The sequence below is a fragment of the Nesoenas mayeri genome, assembly GCF_963082525.1.
Source record: "Nesoenas mayeri genome assembly, chromosome: 6".
NCBI classification, from domain to species: Eukaryota; Metazoa; Chordata; class Aves; order Columbiformes; family Columbidae; genus Nesoenas; species Nesoenas mayeri.
The window spans coordinates 19,552,783-19,572,143 of NC_137545.1; the positions used below are offsets into that span (position 1 = coordinate 19,552,783).

At 37.4% G+C, this 19,361-nt stretch overlaps 1 protein-coding gene across 3 annotated transcripts in view; it reads left to right on the plus strand.

Annotated features, from left to right (window-relative positions):
- Positions 1–17,219, plus strand: part of ZNF385B (zinc finger protein 385B) — a gene marked incomplete at both ends in the record, with an annotated part of 153,371 nt that extends 136,152 nt beyond the window's left edge. For 2 of the 3 annotated variants that reach the window (XM_080346760.1, XM_080346758.1), the window contains 4 exons: positions 12,673–12,918; positions 13,992–14,170; positions 15,273–15,374; positions 17,001–17,219. In XM_080346760.1, coding sequence (XP_080202886.1) covers positions 12,673–12,918; positions 13,992–14,170; positions 15,273–15,374; positions 17,001–17,219 — 746 coding nt within the window. Of the gene's footprint in view, positions 1–12,588; positions 12,919–13,991; positions 14,171–15,272; positions 15,375–17,000 lie in introns of all 3 variants that reach the window. The other variant, XM_080346759.1, reaches the window with a different exon arrangement.
- Positions 17,220–19,361: the final 2,142 nt, after the last annotated feature.

Genomic DNA, 19,361 nt, shown 5'->3' on the forward strand with positions numbered 1-19,361 from the left:
CTTAGGATGAAACGTTGGCCAAAAGAATAATTAGTAAACCAAAGTCTATTAACAGGAAATCATTATAATAGGTTGGATCTTTAAACATTTTATTCTCTGTCACTCTAACTGTTCACGGTTTTCCAAAGTGGACACTCAAGCCTCATCTTTCCCTGTGTGTCTTACAACCTGAATGGAAGAGCTGTTATTCTGCACATTTTGATGTTGATAAACTCCTGGGCGCTCCTGGAAGTCTTCACATGCTTCTTCAGTCTGTCTATAATAATGCTAACTAGCACATATTAAATCCTGCACCTCTTCTGAAAACTGATTATAGGTGTCATTAACTGAAAAATAAGCTCTGCAGCTGACACAATTACATTGATGAGCTGTTGCAATTTCTGTTCAATTGAAAAAGGTCAATCTTTTATTTCTCCAGTTATTATATCAATCAGAAACACATGCAAGCAGGATTTTGTTTTGAAGAAATGGTGAGCTTTTTCTCCTGCAGTGATTTAAGCAGAAGCTCTGCATCAAAAATATATTGTTAAGATGAAATAAGACTGTTTTGGGGTGCTCTGTTCTGTGCCTGAACATTCCTGTGTCCTGTATTATTAAAGCTGTCTTACACTATTACTTATTCCAATTCTAAAAACAGGGATTTCGTTGCATATTTTTTTATTAGCATCCTTAAAATTATTCAAAGTTTTTTTTACTTTGGGGAGAGTTGAAGAGAAGCATTGGGCCAGGCAAGATTAACTCTACTAATGTTGCCGGACAGTGGGAGCAGTGCCAGAGATGCTCTCAGCTACTGGGGTTTTTTTAAGCTAGATATATGTGGTCTTTTAAAGAATCTATTCATATACATTGAATCTTTCAGCAACCCTTTTGTATTGAGAAATTGGGCATCTATTTTTCTTGTTTGTTCTGCTAATGATGTGAATATTGAATGTCTGAAGTTTTTTTTTTTCATAGGATGATGATAATGGAACGATCACAGAATCGTAAAATCATAGAATAGTTTGGGTTGGAAGGGATCTTCAAAGGTCATCTAGTCCAAGCCCTCTGCAATGAGCAGGGACATCTTCAACTTGATGAGCTTCCTCAGAGCCTCATCCAGCCTTATCTTATTATCTCATGGTAATAACATGAATATGAACTAAAAATTGCTAGCAAATGTATGTATGTGTATTTCCCTAGAAGACATAATTCTAGAGAGGCTGCATTTCCAGAACTATTATGTATCACATCATTCTTTACTCATCATTGTTTTTACAACAAATTATTACAAGAGTTCTTGAGTCTTTAGGTAAGGAAAATGGAGGAGGAGAGAAAATGGGACAAAAAAGAAATACCTCGCAAAAAAGGGTTGAGACTGAGATACCAATGTTAATCATCTGCTTTGCAATTTTCTGTTAGGAAGAAAGGTGATCCAGAAATACCCTAAAAAGTGATGTTGTGTAATAACGTTTTGTAAAAATGAGAGAAATAAAATATCCCCCTCTGTCACCTTCAGATGGTTATTATTTTGATGATGAATGACAGAAAAAAATAATTTGTGAACCAAGCCCTAGGTTTGGTTTTAGATGACTATGAAATTCAAATCAGTGGAAGTTGTCCTTATTTATGTAGGACTGAAATTAGCCCTTTAAATCCATAAGACTGGAAAACTCCCAAAAAAGACAGCTGGTTTTCTTGTTTTTTTAAAAAGCCTGGGAGGAGTACCTTTATCTTACGTAATACACAAATCTTATTAAAGAAATACATATATTGCTAAAGAAGTAAGGCCATTCTTTTGATGCCAGACATGTAGTTTTCTCACATAATCAGAGAATAAATAACAGAATGCTGTCGATTAATCATGCAATTGGTAGTTGAATGGAGTTTTGTCTGTGTCCAGTTATGCCAAAGTTAAAGGTTGTCTCCAGTCTGTAAAGTCTCGGTTTTTTCTCAGCTTCTGAGTCAATTTAGTCTCCAAATGTGAAAGAATGGGTCAGGCACAATGCTGTTGCTTCAGGATGTTTTGGTTTTGCCACTGAGATAAATATTCTAGTTTTGAATTTTTTTTTCTGGAAAATGTGGAAAACTGGTGGCTTTTTTTTTTCTGTATATCTCAGCAACTATTTAAGTAAAAGAAAAGGCCTCTGAGAGTACAAGCTGGTCTAGCAGCAACTCCCATGCAATCAATAATGTGGCTTGATTTGGGATTTTTATGGTAAATGTTATTTTTACTCATAGTTATCTTCGTTTTTGTAACACAAATGCAAGCAGCATTTAGAACAGAAGGAAAAATGCATGTTGCTAGGGGCTGGCAGGCAATTGTGAGACCAAGAATTTGGTGAGTTGATTTTAATATGGAATTGTTCAGACATCCTGAATCAAAAATAGAAGCAAAATATATTAATGGCTGGCACATCAGACATTTACATAGATCTTTTGAAAAATCTTTCTTTATCATCCTTCTGCCCTTATTCTACAGCTGCCTTGTTACTGACTTGGTGTGAGAAATATGCTACATCTCCTATAGTATAAAATCTATACATACAAACAATAGGTTACATATTATTTTCTTCTTACTTGCTTTCAAGGATAGTGAAGATATTTTGGTGTCTGTTAGACAGTTTATATTTGAAATGCAATTTATTGGTCAAATCTTGAGGGCATGACTAAATACACACAATCCTAAGGCAAACCTGCCACAGAAATCAGTGAGAATGCACAATTATAGATGTCATTTAACTGAAATGAAGACGAGTGTTTCACAGTTGACTTCAGTGGCAGTTCTGCCTGAGCAAGTACTAAGTCAGTAGTTCAGACACAGACCCATGAGAATGTACTGGCATGCAGATTGTCAGTTCTTCTTGATTCATTTATTTAGAAACCCATACATTTTGTATTGAGTTCTAAAGCACTTTAGCAGCTGTGGGTAGAATTTTAAGATTTTTTTTTTTTCCACAAACAGCAACTGAAATGTGTGTTTCTAGTAATATATTTCAGATTCATAGATGGAGGAGGCAATGTTATTTTTATAGTTGAGGAGATGAACCAAAACATTTTTAAGCAAAAGTGAAGGATGTCTGGGCAGAATACAGTATGTTTGTTGTAATCTTTGAATGTTATTTTTCTAAGCATTCCTGCATTGTTGAAATGTTAAAGACACAGTGCAGTACTAAAGAAAGTTTGCATTCCAGGACCTCTACAATAAATGTGCTAGAGTCTGCAATGGGAGTATAAAATATCTGCAAAATTAATAATGTCTGTGTCAGAAAAAGATAAGCTTAACCAACAAAAGTCACATTTTTTAGTAACAGAATTTATACTGTATTTCAAACTTTGCCCAAAGTGTATTATAATTTTCCAACTCTTAAATTTTTCCTTTCCAGCCAATATGGACTGGCATAGCTCAGAAAAGATGGAAGGTTAAGGTAGATTTAAAGTCGATTTGCCTAGACATGCAGCAGCAGGACCCAGGAAGACTAAGCTGTTGGGTAATCTCACTTTATGGATACTCATAAAGCATCCATCCTGGCTGGTTGTGTGTTGTTATGTGTCCCCTGGTTAGATCCCTTATTTTCAACTGCTGGCAGCATGGCACTGCTGATCTTGCTGCATTTTATGGACAAACACCTAGTGAAAGTTTTTCCAGCCTTCTATAATAAAGGTATGATGTGTCACTGAGAAATTAGATATTGGAAATGTGCACTAGGAAATTGCTTTCTTTTTGTGTTTGTAGATGGGCTGGCTTTCTAACCAGAACTAGTGTACTGTATTTACCACAGTTACCTGTTCACTCTATTCAGTCTAAAAATTGTTAACAGAGGCAAAAAATTTATTAATCTATTTTCAAGTGAGGAAAAGAGAAGTCTTATATAACCTGCATTCTGTAAAAAAAAAAAAAAAGAAAAAAAAAAGAATTGAAGACAAGCAGGTGAAATGGAGACACAGCACATTAGCACATTGTTTCTACTGAATATTGGAAGTTTGTTTGCTCCAGACATAGTACAGACACTCCTGAGTTTTGACTAACAGTGCAGAATCAACCCTTCTTGTTCCCCTTGCTTTTGCACAGAGAAATTGCATTGTGTTGAAATATTAAATATGAGATTTTTTAAATATGAATGTCCTTTGTCAATATGTAACAACTTTTGCGCAGTTACTTTGATATATGCTTTTTATGTATCCACCAGCATATCTTCCCCTGCTCCTGCGCAGTGATTGCACCTCTTTTCTTCTTGATCTTGATCAGTAAAACAGATCTAAAACACCAGGTAACCAATCAAAAACAATTTGCCAGGAATCCCCAACTATGCAAGAAATTGACTAAAAATCATAGGTGATATAGTGGAATAAACTCAGACACCCCAGTAACTGGAGCATCTATTGCTCTCTGTTCCATAAGGTGTACAAATGGGCACAGAACTAGATTTTGCAAGGCAAGATTTTACAGCTGCAGAACTGTGTGTACTTCTGCATATTTTTTTTAATTCTCATCAGTCTGCTTTCATAAAAATTAAACCCATCCAAAATTTCAAAACCAAACCTTTGTAACATTACATCTTTAATCTGATCAGTTGCCAAGTATTTTTGCACTCTAAAAAAAAAATGAGAGGTTCCTTTGTAAAAAAATTCCCTGGAGTCTTTGGTATGCCAAATGAGAAATAAAAGATCTAAGATATTAAGTATCAAGATCACTGTTGTGCTATAGCCAAACAAGCAATACTTCTGAAATGAAAAAGCTGCTTCAGCTCAGCCCGTTGGAAAGTAGTGATGCAGTTAATCAAATAATCAGTCTGGCTACCAAGTTCACTCAGTATTGCAGAGCCAGCCAGACATTTCCTGAGGTAGCTTCAGTATCTTGAGAAAATATGTTGTAGTTTATTCCAGTACACATTTGTGTTTGAGATGAAAACCTTTCTATTTATAACTTCCATTTGTTTCTCATTTTTGTATAGAAACAAAATTGGTTTTCTTTAGAACACATCAAATAGATTTATTTCATGTAGCAGCTTTCATTATATATAACCTAGCCATTTTTCAAATAGGACTGAAGTACAAGGAAAAACATTTTTTAACAACTAAAGGCAGTCAAAGGGTTAATAGATACACTGCGCTGTCTGATTTGCATGTAGGTTTGCAGTGGAATTTTTCTAGAACAGAGCCCTACGGGTTTTTCAGCCTCATTTCTCAGTAGACTGCACAACTGGTGAGAAAGTAGGTATTTTGTCTGACAGCCATTAGAGTCTCATTATTCAGCAAATGTGGAGATAAAACACAACAGATTTTGAAATCCCTTATCAAACTTAGCTAACTCTATCTTAATGAATGTCAGGAAATAATCTAATGCTCTTTGTTGGGGTTTTTTTTGAGTGATGCTGAGATGCAGGACAGAGTGCTTACAAATGCTGTAAAGGTCGTGACCACTAGTGACTTAATTGCTTTCCTGCCATTTCCTTTATGGCATATATTACTCATAGTGTTCATCTTTTTCTTCATAAAAAGGATAATTAATTGTGCAAGTGCATGCTTTATTCCTTTATAGCAGTGTCAGCCAGCAGAAGATAAAGCTTTCTGTGAAGAACAATGGTTTGAAACTTGCTTTTCTTGTTGGAGCTATTGTCTGCCCTTCTATTCAGTAGTTTTTCTGCTAATATAGTGAAGGAGACCTTTCTCATCCTTCTTTTAATGCAGTCATTGATGCTCTTCTCCCTTCATATCTTATTTCAGGGCAAAGAGATGTACAGCAACTTTTTTTTCCAATATGATCACTTGTGGGTTCTCTCTCTCTGCCTCAGACCTGTGTCCCAGGGTAGATCCCAGAGTTTGTTTAGGCAGTCCTTCAAGTACAGTGTGGCTGAATAAGTTTTTATTTGTCATGGGTCTTAACATCCCCCTTAATTATTTTTGCCAGGCTTATAACTTCTTTGACGGTGATCTCTCTACTCTTATGGGATTTTTTTGTTTTAAATGCTTTAAATTCTGTTACAATTAGTCCGTGGTACAGATAAAGCTACTGATTTTTCTCTCTTCAATTTCTTCATGTCCTTCACTTTCAAAGCTCTCCATACCTCTGTACGTCTTCTGTAATGTAAAAGATGCTGACTTGCACCTACTACTCATCAGCCATTGATACTGACTTTCCAGATCCTGGCTTTTCCTGGTCCCATTTGTGAAGAGCTCCCTGCCAAGAGCTGCCTAACTTACTTCTGTTACTCTCACCTCTGACAATTTCTCTTTTTCTGTGATGGACTGAAAACCAGAAAAAAAGCTTGTGAGAAGTTTGTCTGCCACACCAGTGCCTGTGCTGGAGACCTGTTGTTCTGTCTCTTTTGTGTTTTCATACCTGTCTGTTTACAGCTGTGATCTCTGCTCTTAAACTGAAAGTCACTTGGTCTGAGGGCCACCTTATTGTTCTGTCTGCAGAAAGCTTAGAAGAGCAAGGTCAAGTGATAGACTTTAGTAATGTCAACTAACTTACTTCGTCAATGGGCACATTTTATAAAGAAGTCTAGGAAGAAAAAGTGTCGTGAGAAATACATGTCACTTCTTAGTTTTATGTCAGATGTGCCAAGCATCTAAAATGTCAAATTTTAACTGAGAATTTTATTTTTCAATAAATAGGGGTTTTACTTTGTCTTTATTGATGCCAGTTTAGCTACAATGATAAGCTTTTCAGCAAATTTTTTTTTGACTGTGTATGGCTGTAACTGATTTTACATTTGCTACACAGTTGATCGGGGAAAGAGCATTTGTACAATAGTCTAACCTGATTGATTTCATCCCGTTCTGTAATCACTGTATGCTTCAAAGGTTGTTTAATGCAGCCCAATATTCATAGTCATATTTGGAGCTGCTGAAATTATAGGGAGAACCTGAAAATGGGTTTCACTCAGTACAGATCTGCTGGTTTGGGAGATATGCTTGCTTTACCTCAGTCTCAATTACTCTCAAAAATAAACACTTCAGACTAATATCAGGTCCCTGTAACACAATTTTGTGGACTCACAGCTATACCATAAGACAGTCTTTGCACCACATTTCTAGTAATCCATAAATAAAACATTAACCCTTCCTTTCAGAAGTCACTTTTGGTTTAGTTATTGTATGGAGTGGCATTGTCAGAAATTATTGAAGGTGTTCAGGAGTACCAAGCTGTCCATGTTTTTAAAAGTCCTCCTTTCAGCAGTGATGTGATATTGTAATATGCCACTGTAAACAAGACTGTGCCAAAGGATTTGCACCTAACTATGCATCAGTTCTGCTCATTGGTTTCATAGTGTTGATAAACATGCAGTGATGCAGTAATATTAATACTTTACATTATTTTGTTGCTGTGTTTCACCTAATGTAGCTGGTTTAGGCTTGAAATTGCATGTCTCTTTCTTCAGGTTTTTCAAGAAGAAAAGGAGGACAAGTATTTGCTATTTTCTTACCTGTACGACAGATAACCATAATTATCTAGACTGCTGAAAACAGTTTTCTGTTTATACTTTTTTTCTAAGCTGGCAATATGTTCTGTTGTGTGAGCAGGTGGATAAATTATATAAACAAATTTCCCTTTCTAGGCTGGGAGATTAGCAAATAATTCAAAATAACTTTGGTGTAGGGTTGTCTAGAGCAGCTGTTGCCACTTAGCAATGTCTGTGCAGGCAGGCAGGTGTGAAGCCATACTTCTTATCACATGCACACAAAATAGATATTATCAGTACTCAAAATATTATTTCTTCTGTTCCTGTCACAGTAAGAGCAGGTTTATTTATTTATTACATACAGGCAGAAAATGTAGGTGACAGTTTTGTAAGGGTTATTAGGGTCATAGCAGAACTCTATATCTAAAAGCTTTTAATGTGTGTTAGAAAGGGCTCCTGCAACTGTATCACATGTATCATCTTTACCTTGGAAAATCTTTTAATTTCAATTGCTATTTGAACAAGCTGTTCCAAAACAGAAGTTGATTGGAAAGTTATGTTTTGTGTATCTTCAATGATAAAAACTGTGTATGTTGTGGGATATAAGTAGCAATGAGGATTATTATTACATAAAAACTTTATCATTTGAATGTCTAGATTTATACATGAGTTTTAGAATACTCCTTGGTTTTATTTTTATTATTAATCTCAATTCTGAACTCAGGATCTGAATGTTAAGTTACTGTTCTATTGAAAATAGCAGGTTTATTTTCATCATGAAGTCCAAATTAGAACTTCTGTCTAACATACACCGAAATCACCACTCTCACCACAAACCAAGAAAAGATATTTCCTAGCTGCAGAAAGCAATACCTATAGGCACGTCTTAGTATGCTAAGAGAGAATTTTAAAATATAAATTTATAATGTACAAATATATATATATGTTATAAAATTGTAAACACTTCACATAAATCACAAAGTAAACCAAGTGAACTCTCATAAAGGTACCTTATAAACCAATTTGCTTAATGGCATGGTTAGGGGGATAAAAAAACTATATGCTTTTTGCTTTCTGCATGGACTGCATTGATGACTGGACTATGAACTGGGACACAATGTTCACATTCAGTTGTTCACCAGGAAAGAAAATAACTAGAGAGATTCAGCTTGAGTCTTGCAGGGAAGAAGATTTACAGTAACATTTTTACCCTTTTTTAAGATAGGGCAAGTCCCATTCACTGAGCTTGACTAGGATTTCAGCATTAACATGCTGCTTCTGTAAATTATCCTATAGCAACTGTAGTAAGAATCCCATGACCTGCAAAGGTAGGTAAATCACTTCAGCTGCTCTTGCATTGACAGCTCGAACCTCTTACATTTGAACCTGTCAGGTGTCATCCTGCGCTATGTCCTCACTTTGGTACGTACAGTTAAAATGAGCCAGTACTAACTAGATAAATGAGTCTTGAATTTTAACACGGTGCTGACACAAACATAAGGCAAACAACCAGAAATATATGAAAACAACTTCAAAGCAAAGTTGAAACAATGTAAGTAGGCGACAAGAGCATTGGTATTACTGAGCCCAAAGCAATACTTAATTAGCTTGCTTTATTTTTTTCCTCGGGCTCTATTTCAAAATAAATTCAAGCTTCAGTAAGAACTTGAAATGAACCATTGATTTACTTCTCTGGAGTCTTGAGAAAAAGAGAAACTTAATTTAAAGACAGGAACTTAACATAGATGAAATACAGTCTTTCTATGTGCTAAAAGAACGTAGTAGGACAAAGTGCAACAATATGAGTTAGATTTTGAATGAACCTCATGCATGTGAGTTACGATGTGAGCATTTCAACTTGACCCTGATTCAGGCTGAATCCCACCTGCAGTTTTCTGGGCAGAGGTTGGTGCCGCCGTGGCCTCCTGCTTCCAGCCGTGCTCTGCTGAGCTCTGCAGCAGGAGCTGGCGCGTCCCTGGTCCTGGGCAGCAGGGACTCGCTCATGCACTTGTTTGGCCTCTGCTCAGCTCTCTTGGGCTCCCTGGGCTTGGCCCAGGTAGAAATCAGAGCAAATTCAAGACTGTTTTCAATAATACTTGCCTTCAGAAATAGCAAGAGGACTATAATCCTACAGCTGCATCTAAACATCCATGTGTATTTTATATAGCGGTTACATTTTGGAAGTATGTATATGCATGCAGGCATTAACAGTTACATTTCTGATTTCTACATGGAGATATTTTTTGTTAGATCTGTGCTATAAGTACAAATAAAAGAGTAATCTTCGAGCTTTGTATATACATGCAATTTGCATTTCCTGTGCTTTGCACAGTTGAATACTTGGCATTTCTGTCTCAAACACAAAACTGTAAGTAATGGTGTTTTGAATTCTGTGGATTTAAAACAATAAGCTGTTATCAAAAACCCATTTGGATAAGTGCAATTTTCTGATTTTAGAAGCCAGGAAAACCCAATTCTGGCCCCACTGTAGTGACAAATATACACTTAGCTCCATGTACTTTCTGTGGGAGTTAAACTGTATAATAACCTTACAATTACGATTTTTGAAGATGTTCTGCATTAAGCATTTAGGATGGTGGAAGAAAACATTAATTCATAGAGGGGCGTATGTATCTCCTTATACATCCCCATGGACGAAGAGCTTATTTGTGTCAGAAAGCTTTCCAAATGATGGAATTATTATGTGAACTGAGGTTCTTTCCAAAAGCTGCGATACTGGCAAAATCGAGCCCAGCTGGATGCTGGTAACTTCTCTCTAGTTTTCTAGAAGTTTTCTTGTTAGCTTGTTATGCATGGTGTACTCTGGAATTGCTTTGTATTATGAATAGTGAAAACACTGTAAATCTAGGGAATATTTTAAAATTGACGTACTACATCAGCTGGTGGCCGACTAGGTGAGGAGAAGTGGGAAATAAAATCTGTCATTTTTCAATCATCTGTTAAATTCAGCAATGGAAAACCATCACTCTGTGACGGTAATTGGTGGCCTGTGTAAAATGGATCTCACTTCACAGACATTTGATGGCAAACCAAAGAAATAAGAATCTGTTCCCATTTGTTGCAGAGGGTTTGAACAGTGAGGGCGGGGGCTGGAGGCGGGAGTGTGAGCAGAGTCTGTGCTGCTCAGGGCAGGGGTCCCCCCCAGCACACATCTGCTGATGTTCCTGCTGCCCCAGGAGGAGATGCTTTCTATCTCCAGGAAGTGTTTCAAAAGCACGAAATCTTTATGCTTACATTTAAAAAAAAAAAAAAAAAAGGGAAACAACATTAAAAAACCTCAAACTAGAAGTGTAGTCTCTGTATATTAACATACAGCTTGCAGTTCTGCAGGCATATTATTCTTTTAAAGCATGAAACTCAAAATACTGAGGAACTTTATTTTATTGCACTCAGGTTCAAAATATCCTGTTGTTATACCTTTTGCAGAATGGCATAATATTGCATAGAACAAGAAAAACAAGCCTGCTTTCTTGTAATATGAATTCACAAATGGCAACAATTCAGAGTGTTTCCTTTGTAGATGTTAACACCTCTGAGAATTTTCCATTTTGAAAACTCTTTAATTGAAAATGTTAGCAAATGCTGTTTATTCAAATTGTTTATTTTATGAAGACTCACAAGCCATATAATATGTTGTAGATTTTTGCAGATGTGACTTATTACTATAGTGACATTAAAATAGAATAGTCTATGAACTGTGATTTAACATCACTTTCTTTTGTCATATTTTATCAATCAAAATACCTTCAGAATCTGGTTTTATCATTAATTTGGTCCTAATAGTAGTCTTCGAACTTGTTCATTTTCAATGTTTAATACAGTTCATATTGTGTAATTTTAAAGGATTTTTATTGCTACTTTAAAAAATAATAATTCTTTTATTAGAATTTTCTTTCTCCTGGTCTTTAGAATCTAAAATTGATGTACTGCAATGTGCTTCTGGGAAATATGCCAACAACTGTGGGCTTTACTTTCAAGATGCCTGTTCATAGTTCATACACACTCTCAAGTATTTGTTGCAGGGGGTACAATCCTGTTTTCAGAATTCTTGGTAGCACAGTGTTGGCCTGATACACAGAGTGATGTTAAGACAAAGTCTGGTAGCTGTAAACATAAAGTATAAGGGCTCATATTTAAAAATAACCAAGTGCCCAAAATAAAATCTATTTTTTCAAATCAGTTCAACACTAAAACTATGCTGTAGGTTTCAACTTGGATATAAGTAGTTTTTAAGAGGCTGCTGTTATGTAGGTGCTGTAGTTGCTTAGATGACAATATTTTATTCATGTGGTTCGGAGTGACAACGTGTCACAGTCTTCTGCAACCATTCTTTATGTCCATTTGATCAAGGTTGCCCATGCCAGCACCTCTGTACTGTCCCCCTCCCACCCTGTGTTCTTTATAAGATGAGCTTGTCTTACTGCTGGCAACTGGTACGGCCTGTGGTCACAGGGACTGCAGCTGAACAGGTGAAAATGCAATGAGCTCTTGTAGACAACACGTAGGCAAAGAGCATTTGAATATTGGCTCTGACACAAAGTTCCGCTTTAGGCACAGCTGGGACATTTAATCTCTTGCCTCATGATCGCCATCTGTAAAACGAAGCAATACCTGCCTGCCTGTCTCATAGGAGCACAGATGATTGAGTCATGCTTGTGAAGTGGTAGAGGAATGCACTGAGTGCACATTGGAGCCATCTGATCTCTGGATATATGGGGAATTTTTCTTGGAAAATATTAGCAGCTGTGTTCATTTGTGTAGTGCAGTACTATAATCAACTTCTGTAACTCAAATGAGGCATATCAGTGTCAAGATGGTGGTGGAACCTTTGGGCATCCTCCCAGTGACTTTGAGCCATTCTAAAGAGAAATATATTGCTTTTCAGAAATATTTTTGTGATCCCCAGTGCAAAGATTTGCATGTTTCTGAGTGCTCTTCAGTCCTTAATCCTGGCTGCCTTTGGGACTTCTTGGGCTCCTTTCAACTGACCAAACCTTCAGCATGACAGCAACAACAGCTGGCATGAATTTATTGAAGTCATTGGTATACATTGGTAACCTTAAAAACAGGAACAACACCTCTTTTGGCAAATCACACACATTTCATAGTAAGATTTTAACAAGATTTCAAGGATGCTGCTGTCCTGTATAAAATGAGATGAATTAGGCCCCTGTTGTGTTAGGTTCACTAAAACCACGGGACTATTGCTGTATGAATTTTTTTTGTGTGCAGCATATGATGACATATGTTTTTTTACTTCTTTTAGAAGATAAAGGCAAAGCAAAACCCAATAGCGCAAGTCAGCAGTCCAGTACAGAAGCAGGTCTTTTTCTTCCCAAACCTGGGGTGGCAGCAGTGGCACCTGTAACACCTGCCTCATCCTCCAAGAGCACGAATGGAGCTCCAAACACAGTTTCTGAGTCAGAAGAGGAAAAAGCCAAAAAACTGCTTTACTGTTCATTATGCAAAGTGGCTGTGAATTCCCTGTCACAACTAGAAGCCCACAATACAGGTAAGTGTGCACACGGTACAAGTTGGTTGTGTATTATTACTTCAAAAATTCAGTGTAACAGTCTGTTTTTTCTGACACTGTGGTAGCCACATTTCACTGAAGAGTCTTTTAGATAAAACCTGCAATGGCAGTTTACAAGAACATCTCCGCTAATGACAATTTCATGTGTAATGTTTGCTATTTTATTAAAGCTCACTATGCATTGTTTCAACTGTCCTTCTTGTACTCTGTAAGCTTTTAGTTGACAAAATCCCTATAGTTCATGTTACTTGATTCCACCACACCTCCATAGTGGCAATCATAATATGATCATAGTGGTTTCTGTAACACTAAGGTTTCTAAAATGTTAGTTCACTCTCTCTTTCACATTTCATCTCACCATTTCTGGTGTCTGTTTTTTTGCTGGTACAACTTATAGTAATTTTTGTTATTTGACATTTTTTATAATTTTAAGGTGGTCTCCTTAGATTTCCTAGATGTCCCAGAATCTTTTGATTATTGTGACTTAGATATGCTTCCTTTAAAAGGCCACAAGTAGCAATCCCTAATGTGCTCTTGCTGTTCAGTGATGGGCTGGTGATGTAAAGCTTGTTAACAAACCACTGAAGCTGGTTTTGCAGCTGTAATCCATTCTTGAAATGGCCAAAGGAGCCATTTCTTCCAAATCAGAGGATACTTACTGAAGTATTACTGTTCGTAGGCAGGTTTTGAGTGATTGCTGTGGTTCCTCTCCCACTTTTGGCTCAAGTCCTTTCTCATGATTCACCAGCTGTATGGATTTTGGCAGAAGAACAAACAACAAACACATTGGCCATACAGCAACACACTTGCCCCAAACAGAGAGGCAGTGTTCCAGCGCCCGTTGTTCCCTTTTTGTACAAACCCTTCTTCCATTGTCTGGCTCCCCTTTACATTGAGGAAGTGAGAACTGCACTGGCCAAAACCAATCCTGATCTGTGGTGAACTTTTACCATTCTGTCTCAAAGATAAATGTGTTACAAAAAGTCCCAATGCTGATAGACATGGTTGCATGTTGCTGATCATTAACTCACCTGTGTCTTTTTGGCCATTAGGCTCTAAGCACAAGACCATGGTCGAGGCTCGAAACGGTGCTGGTCCCATCAAGTCCTACCCTAGACCTGGATCCCGGCTGAAAGTGCAGAACGGCAGTAAAGGCTCAGGACTGCAAAACAAGACATTTCATTGTGAAATCTGTGATGTCCATGTTAATTCAGAAATTCAACTTAAACAGGTAGCTTACATGTATTTGGGGTTCCTTTTGTGGGTTTTAGTTGCATTGCAGTATTGTAGGTGTGATGTAGATCTGTGTGAAGATGTTTTTGCAAAAAGTGAACTTAGTATTTATTTTGTCATCCCATAACTACTTCCAAATAGTTCACTATAGGTCAAGCTCATCTGATTGTTTCATCTGGGAAAAAAAGGACTTGAGAGTCATAAAGCAGAGCCGGACAAGGTGTCAGTATCAATGAATAACATAGCAGATCTAGTTTAGAACTTTGCTATAGCTCAAGAGAGATATTTGAGCTCTGGTCCCGCAAATGGAAGAAATTCTGTGTTCAGGTTTCTTGAATTCCTCGTTTGGTGCTGTTTCAATCTGCTCGGATAGTTTTTGATACTATGTGAGAAGGAATATGTGACTTGAATCTGTTGGTTTAGGACCACCAGCAGGAGGATAATACTGTAGATATGTCCAAATTGTGTAGAACAATGTTATCATTAGCAGCGTAGCTGTATGAACATGCAGCTCTATTCTGTCCAAGCGAATTAGCCCTGGGTTCAGAGCTGTGCCAACACAAATACGTTGTTTCTGATACCCAGATGGGAATCTCTGACAGGATGGTGCTGTGCGGATGTGTCCTCTCACTCCCTGTTATTTCAGTTATCTCTAAGATAGTATTAAATTGCATGGTGTAGGCATATCCCTGAGTACTGGTTCTTCCTTCTGCTAATATTGAATTATTTATACAACTGAACAGTATCAGCAAGACTGAAATTTACCTCCTACTGCTGAATATCCCTATGACCTAGTGATTACAGCTCTGCCTGGTTCAAAGCTCCTCAAGTGGAAAAAGGAAATACTAACCAAAATATCAGTAATGTGTAAAGCCTGTCTCGGATGACAGAACCCGCTATATTTGATTAGTTTCTGATTCTTTATTTGATGTGCTCCAAATTGTTATGTTTAATTTAGCAAAACTCATTTTTGTTCTGTCTAAAGAACCTACTTTGTCTTACAAACAGGGGCTTAGGCATATCCTGCTGATAAATCAATTTCAAACTCAAAACTGAGAAATGTGTATACAGCTAATTAAATGTGAGCATATTTATTTCAGCACATTTCCAGCCGAAGGCATAAGGACAGAGTTGCAGGAAAGCCTATGAAGCCTAAATATAGTCCTTACAACAAATTGCAGCGCAGCCCAAGTATTTTAGCAGTAAGTATTTTTATTTCTCATCACTGTCTATGTGAATTTGTGACCCTGGGGACTCCCACCACGCAGAGACAGGAGCATGACAGACCTGACGCTTCCACAGCATTTCTTCCCCTGCAGGCTGAGTCTGCACGGGGATCAGATTCAAAGATAGTTTTGTATTCTGTCTGCCCAGTCAAAGGCACACAGACAGCACTGTGAGTGTTATTTATTGCTAGGAAGAAGGGAATAATCAGTGGAATGGCGAATGAGCCATATGCCCTATGGAAAGGTATTGGCTCCGCTGGGCTGGTGCACTTTTCCTAGGAGGCTGCAATGTACATACACTGTCTTTCTGGGCACCTGAGATAACTCTCAGTTATTACAAATGCAGTCAGGGAAAAGTACGGAAGGTGTTTTGATATAAAAATACTAATGCTCATTCTCTGCATACAAAAAAACAGAGTGCTGTGTGGATGTATTACGTTGATGCAAAAGAGTTACCAGGTGTTTAGGAGAATTGGTTGCCTATGTTCTTGGGCTCTGTCTGTCACTGGCTCCCAAAACACCTCTCCTGCCTCTGTGCCCCAGCACGTTCCCCTTTCACACCCACTTACATTTCCAGGAATTCCCCAAGCTGGTTCTGCCAGTCAGCTGCAGCCTGAGTTCAGCCTGACTCTAGCACAGCACAGCTTGTATGTTTATTTGCTCATGACTCAGCCTGTATTTTATTCATTAGGGAAAAGTGCATGCCACCTATGGCACAAAAACAATTTAGAGGTTGGAAAGAGAGAGATGGAAATGTATGTCTGCAAGAGTAAGCACGTGAAAAGCCTTTAAAAGCTGAGATGTTAATATGTGGTTGTAATTGTATAGAGGCAAATTAAAATGCTGCAGACTTTCTCTAAGTCTCCCCATTTGATAGGTTCTGCACACACTATTCTTCTTCACTCATGTAATACATCATTTTACAATCTATTGCATAAGGAGAGACCTCCACTAATAAAAGAAGGATGTATCTTTGCCCACACAAATGTTTCATTGTGGTGCAAACCATTTTCCGTAAGACTGTAGTGTATGTATTTCTGGTTACCTTTTCACCACAACCAACAGCAACGATTGTAGATCATAAACTGAGTAACCATTCTTTCAGAAAGAATTCTTTATGGTATTGATCTTAAAAAATATTTATATTTTTAAAAGAGCAGCTCTGCATTGGCAGATGAAAAAACTCACTGGACTAATACTAGTTTCCCATCTTGACCACTCTACTTTTCTTCAATTCATTTTTGCAAGTGGAAAATTTGACTTTTGACATTGAAGTCTTAATCACATAGGGTTTTATTAATATTTTTGCACAGTTATGATTTACATAATTTAATATTGTTCACTTGCATATTGTGCTTTCTTCTAAATGTCAGTGTGACTGCACGTACTCTCAAGAGATTTATGTATTTTTAAACATAGGATTTGGTTGCTTTAATTGCCTTGGGAGTAAGAAGACAATGTGGGTAAACTTTCTAAGCAGCTGACGTGAGGCTTCTGTGCAAAACCACAGTGTGCCCTTTGTCAGCGTTCATTTTCTCCCTCAGTAAAAGTGGGCATGGGGAGAACCATATTTACATTGCTTTTTTGTGTGTTTTATTCCAGGCAAAACTTGCATTCCAGAAGGACATGATTAAGCCGCTGGCACCTGCTTTCCTTTCATCTCCTCTGGCTGCAGCTGCAGCGGTGTCGTCAGCCCTGTCCCTCCCTCCCCGCCCCACAGCCTCCCTGTTCCAGGCGCCCGCCATTCCCCCAGCTCTCCTCAGGCCAGGCCACGGTCCCATACGGGCAACACCCGCCTCCATACTTTTTGCACCATACTAATTTATTGATGTAAAAAAGAGATAACTATGGCCAGTAGAAAGGGCAAAAGAAAAGCAGGAAAGGGGTTGAGATTTGTAAACGTCTTTCTCTTTTGAAACGCCATCCAGCATGACACCTCAACCAACCACGCCGTAAAATTCATCATTATTGGTACTGCATTTTGGAGTCTAGACAGCTTTCTTTCTCAGTCTCTCTCTGTATTTCTTTTTTAATCCAAATGCAGATTGATTTATTAAAAACTTAATTGCTCATAAAATTTATACCATTAAATATTCATGCATCTATTATTTTTTTTCTTTCTTCAATGTATATGATGCACCTTGGAATCAAGAAACGTAAAATATTTTCCTGACAGACTTGAAAACTAGGGTCTTCCTCACTCACACTTATGTAAATACTTCTCTGAAAACCAATGGAGTATAATCTAATGTGAGAAAAAAGGTAGATGAACCAAACGTTTGATTATGGATAACATCTCAAAAATGAATTGCGTCCTCTTTTTTTTCAGTGTGCTCTTGTTGACAGGGATTGTGTGCTGTCCTAGGCCCCAGTACTGGTGTATTTTGTGTAGTACTAAAGACGTACCACATGTCTGATTTTAATATTTTTAGTTTATGTGCAAATGTTTGAAAGCAATGCAGCGCTGAAGCTTTTAATTATTTCTTTTGTGTCACACTTTATTTAGAGAAATTAAAAATAGAAAGCCATATAACATATAGTTAAGATTACTACTTGTTTGCTACTTTCATTTAACTTATTTTTGTTGTTTCTTCACTGGTGTTGCTAAACAATGCTTAAAGAGAAAAAAAGCTTTTCAATTGCACATTACCACAGCTCTCATGCATTGTTCAAGATGACAATGGATCCATGTATTTGTACGTAAATATCCTTTTCTCTCCATTTCTAACTAGTTTCCTTTGTAATGATGCTGCATAACGTTGTGGCTCCCTAATGCAATAATGTACAGAATATAAAATATTTATAAATGACCATATTCTCTGTTTACTAAATATATTGCAGTAATGCTCCACCTGTCTTCTTACCTCCCCAGTCCTTTTATAAAGGTGACATCAATATACAGTACTCAGACTGAAGTAATTATGTGATAATGGGGACAACAGAAGAAAGGGAAAAAAATAGAACTTTTAGAGTATCTTTATCTGCAATCCATAATAGCAAATGTCTGTGTATTTTTTTAAATGTACCTTTTCAATAAAATAATAAGAAAAAATATTTGTGCTTCTTGTGTTTATTAACTGGTACAGAAAAAAGAAGCCTAGAACAAACAAATTTTGCTAAAGGAATCTTTGGGAGCAGGCAAAGCAACAGACTTGCAATGAAGTATAATTACAGAACCTGTGTTTACTTCCCTTGTGTTTTAACGTTTTTCCTTACTACATCCTGTTACAGCCATTACTGGTGTGTTTTTGCAGTAAGGCTGTAAACATTCACTACATCAAAGATTCAGAGGAAGAAGCAGTAGAGCCAGGTGGGTGATTATGTTTTTATTATTGCACCACCAAAATGCTGCAACATGGTTATGCCATCTCTGATGGAGATAAAGGATTAACTTTAAAATCAGCCTGGGTGTACCCAAGACTATAAGAAGGCTTTGGAGCCAGGACTTGCTCAGAAGCATTGGCAAAGTGGGCAGCTGCTTGACGCAACAGGCTTTTGAAGGCAGGTGTTTGGGGAAGCTTTGAAGCTATCTTTTTTCCTGCTGAAAAGCTTGATCTGTTCTGTAAAAATATTTTCTTCGTTAATACAAAGTGAAAAGTAAAGAGCACAAAAGCAAAAAACTGTAAGTCTGTTAGCATTAATGCAAAGCCAACAGGGCCATTACAAATCCAAAAAGGCTGAAGAATAAAAATTTCAGGAACTTTATAATAGAGAATTTACAGACTAACATGTAACTCATAGTTGCAATGTGTATAGGAGACCATTTTCTGCAAATATAATTCTGCTCAGTTTCCTCTATTTAGTGGAGCGGTGAGCTGTGTTGTGAGAGGATAATTCACTGGAGAATCACCTATGAAGGGTAAGTAAGGGAGTACAGACTTTTAGCATCCTCTGGGGAAGCAGATACAGCTGTATTAATCCTATGGACTGTGAGAAGTACGAGGTAGTACAGGTAGGCACTGT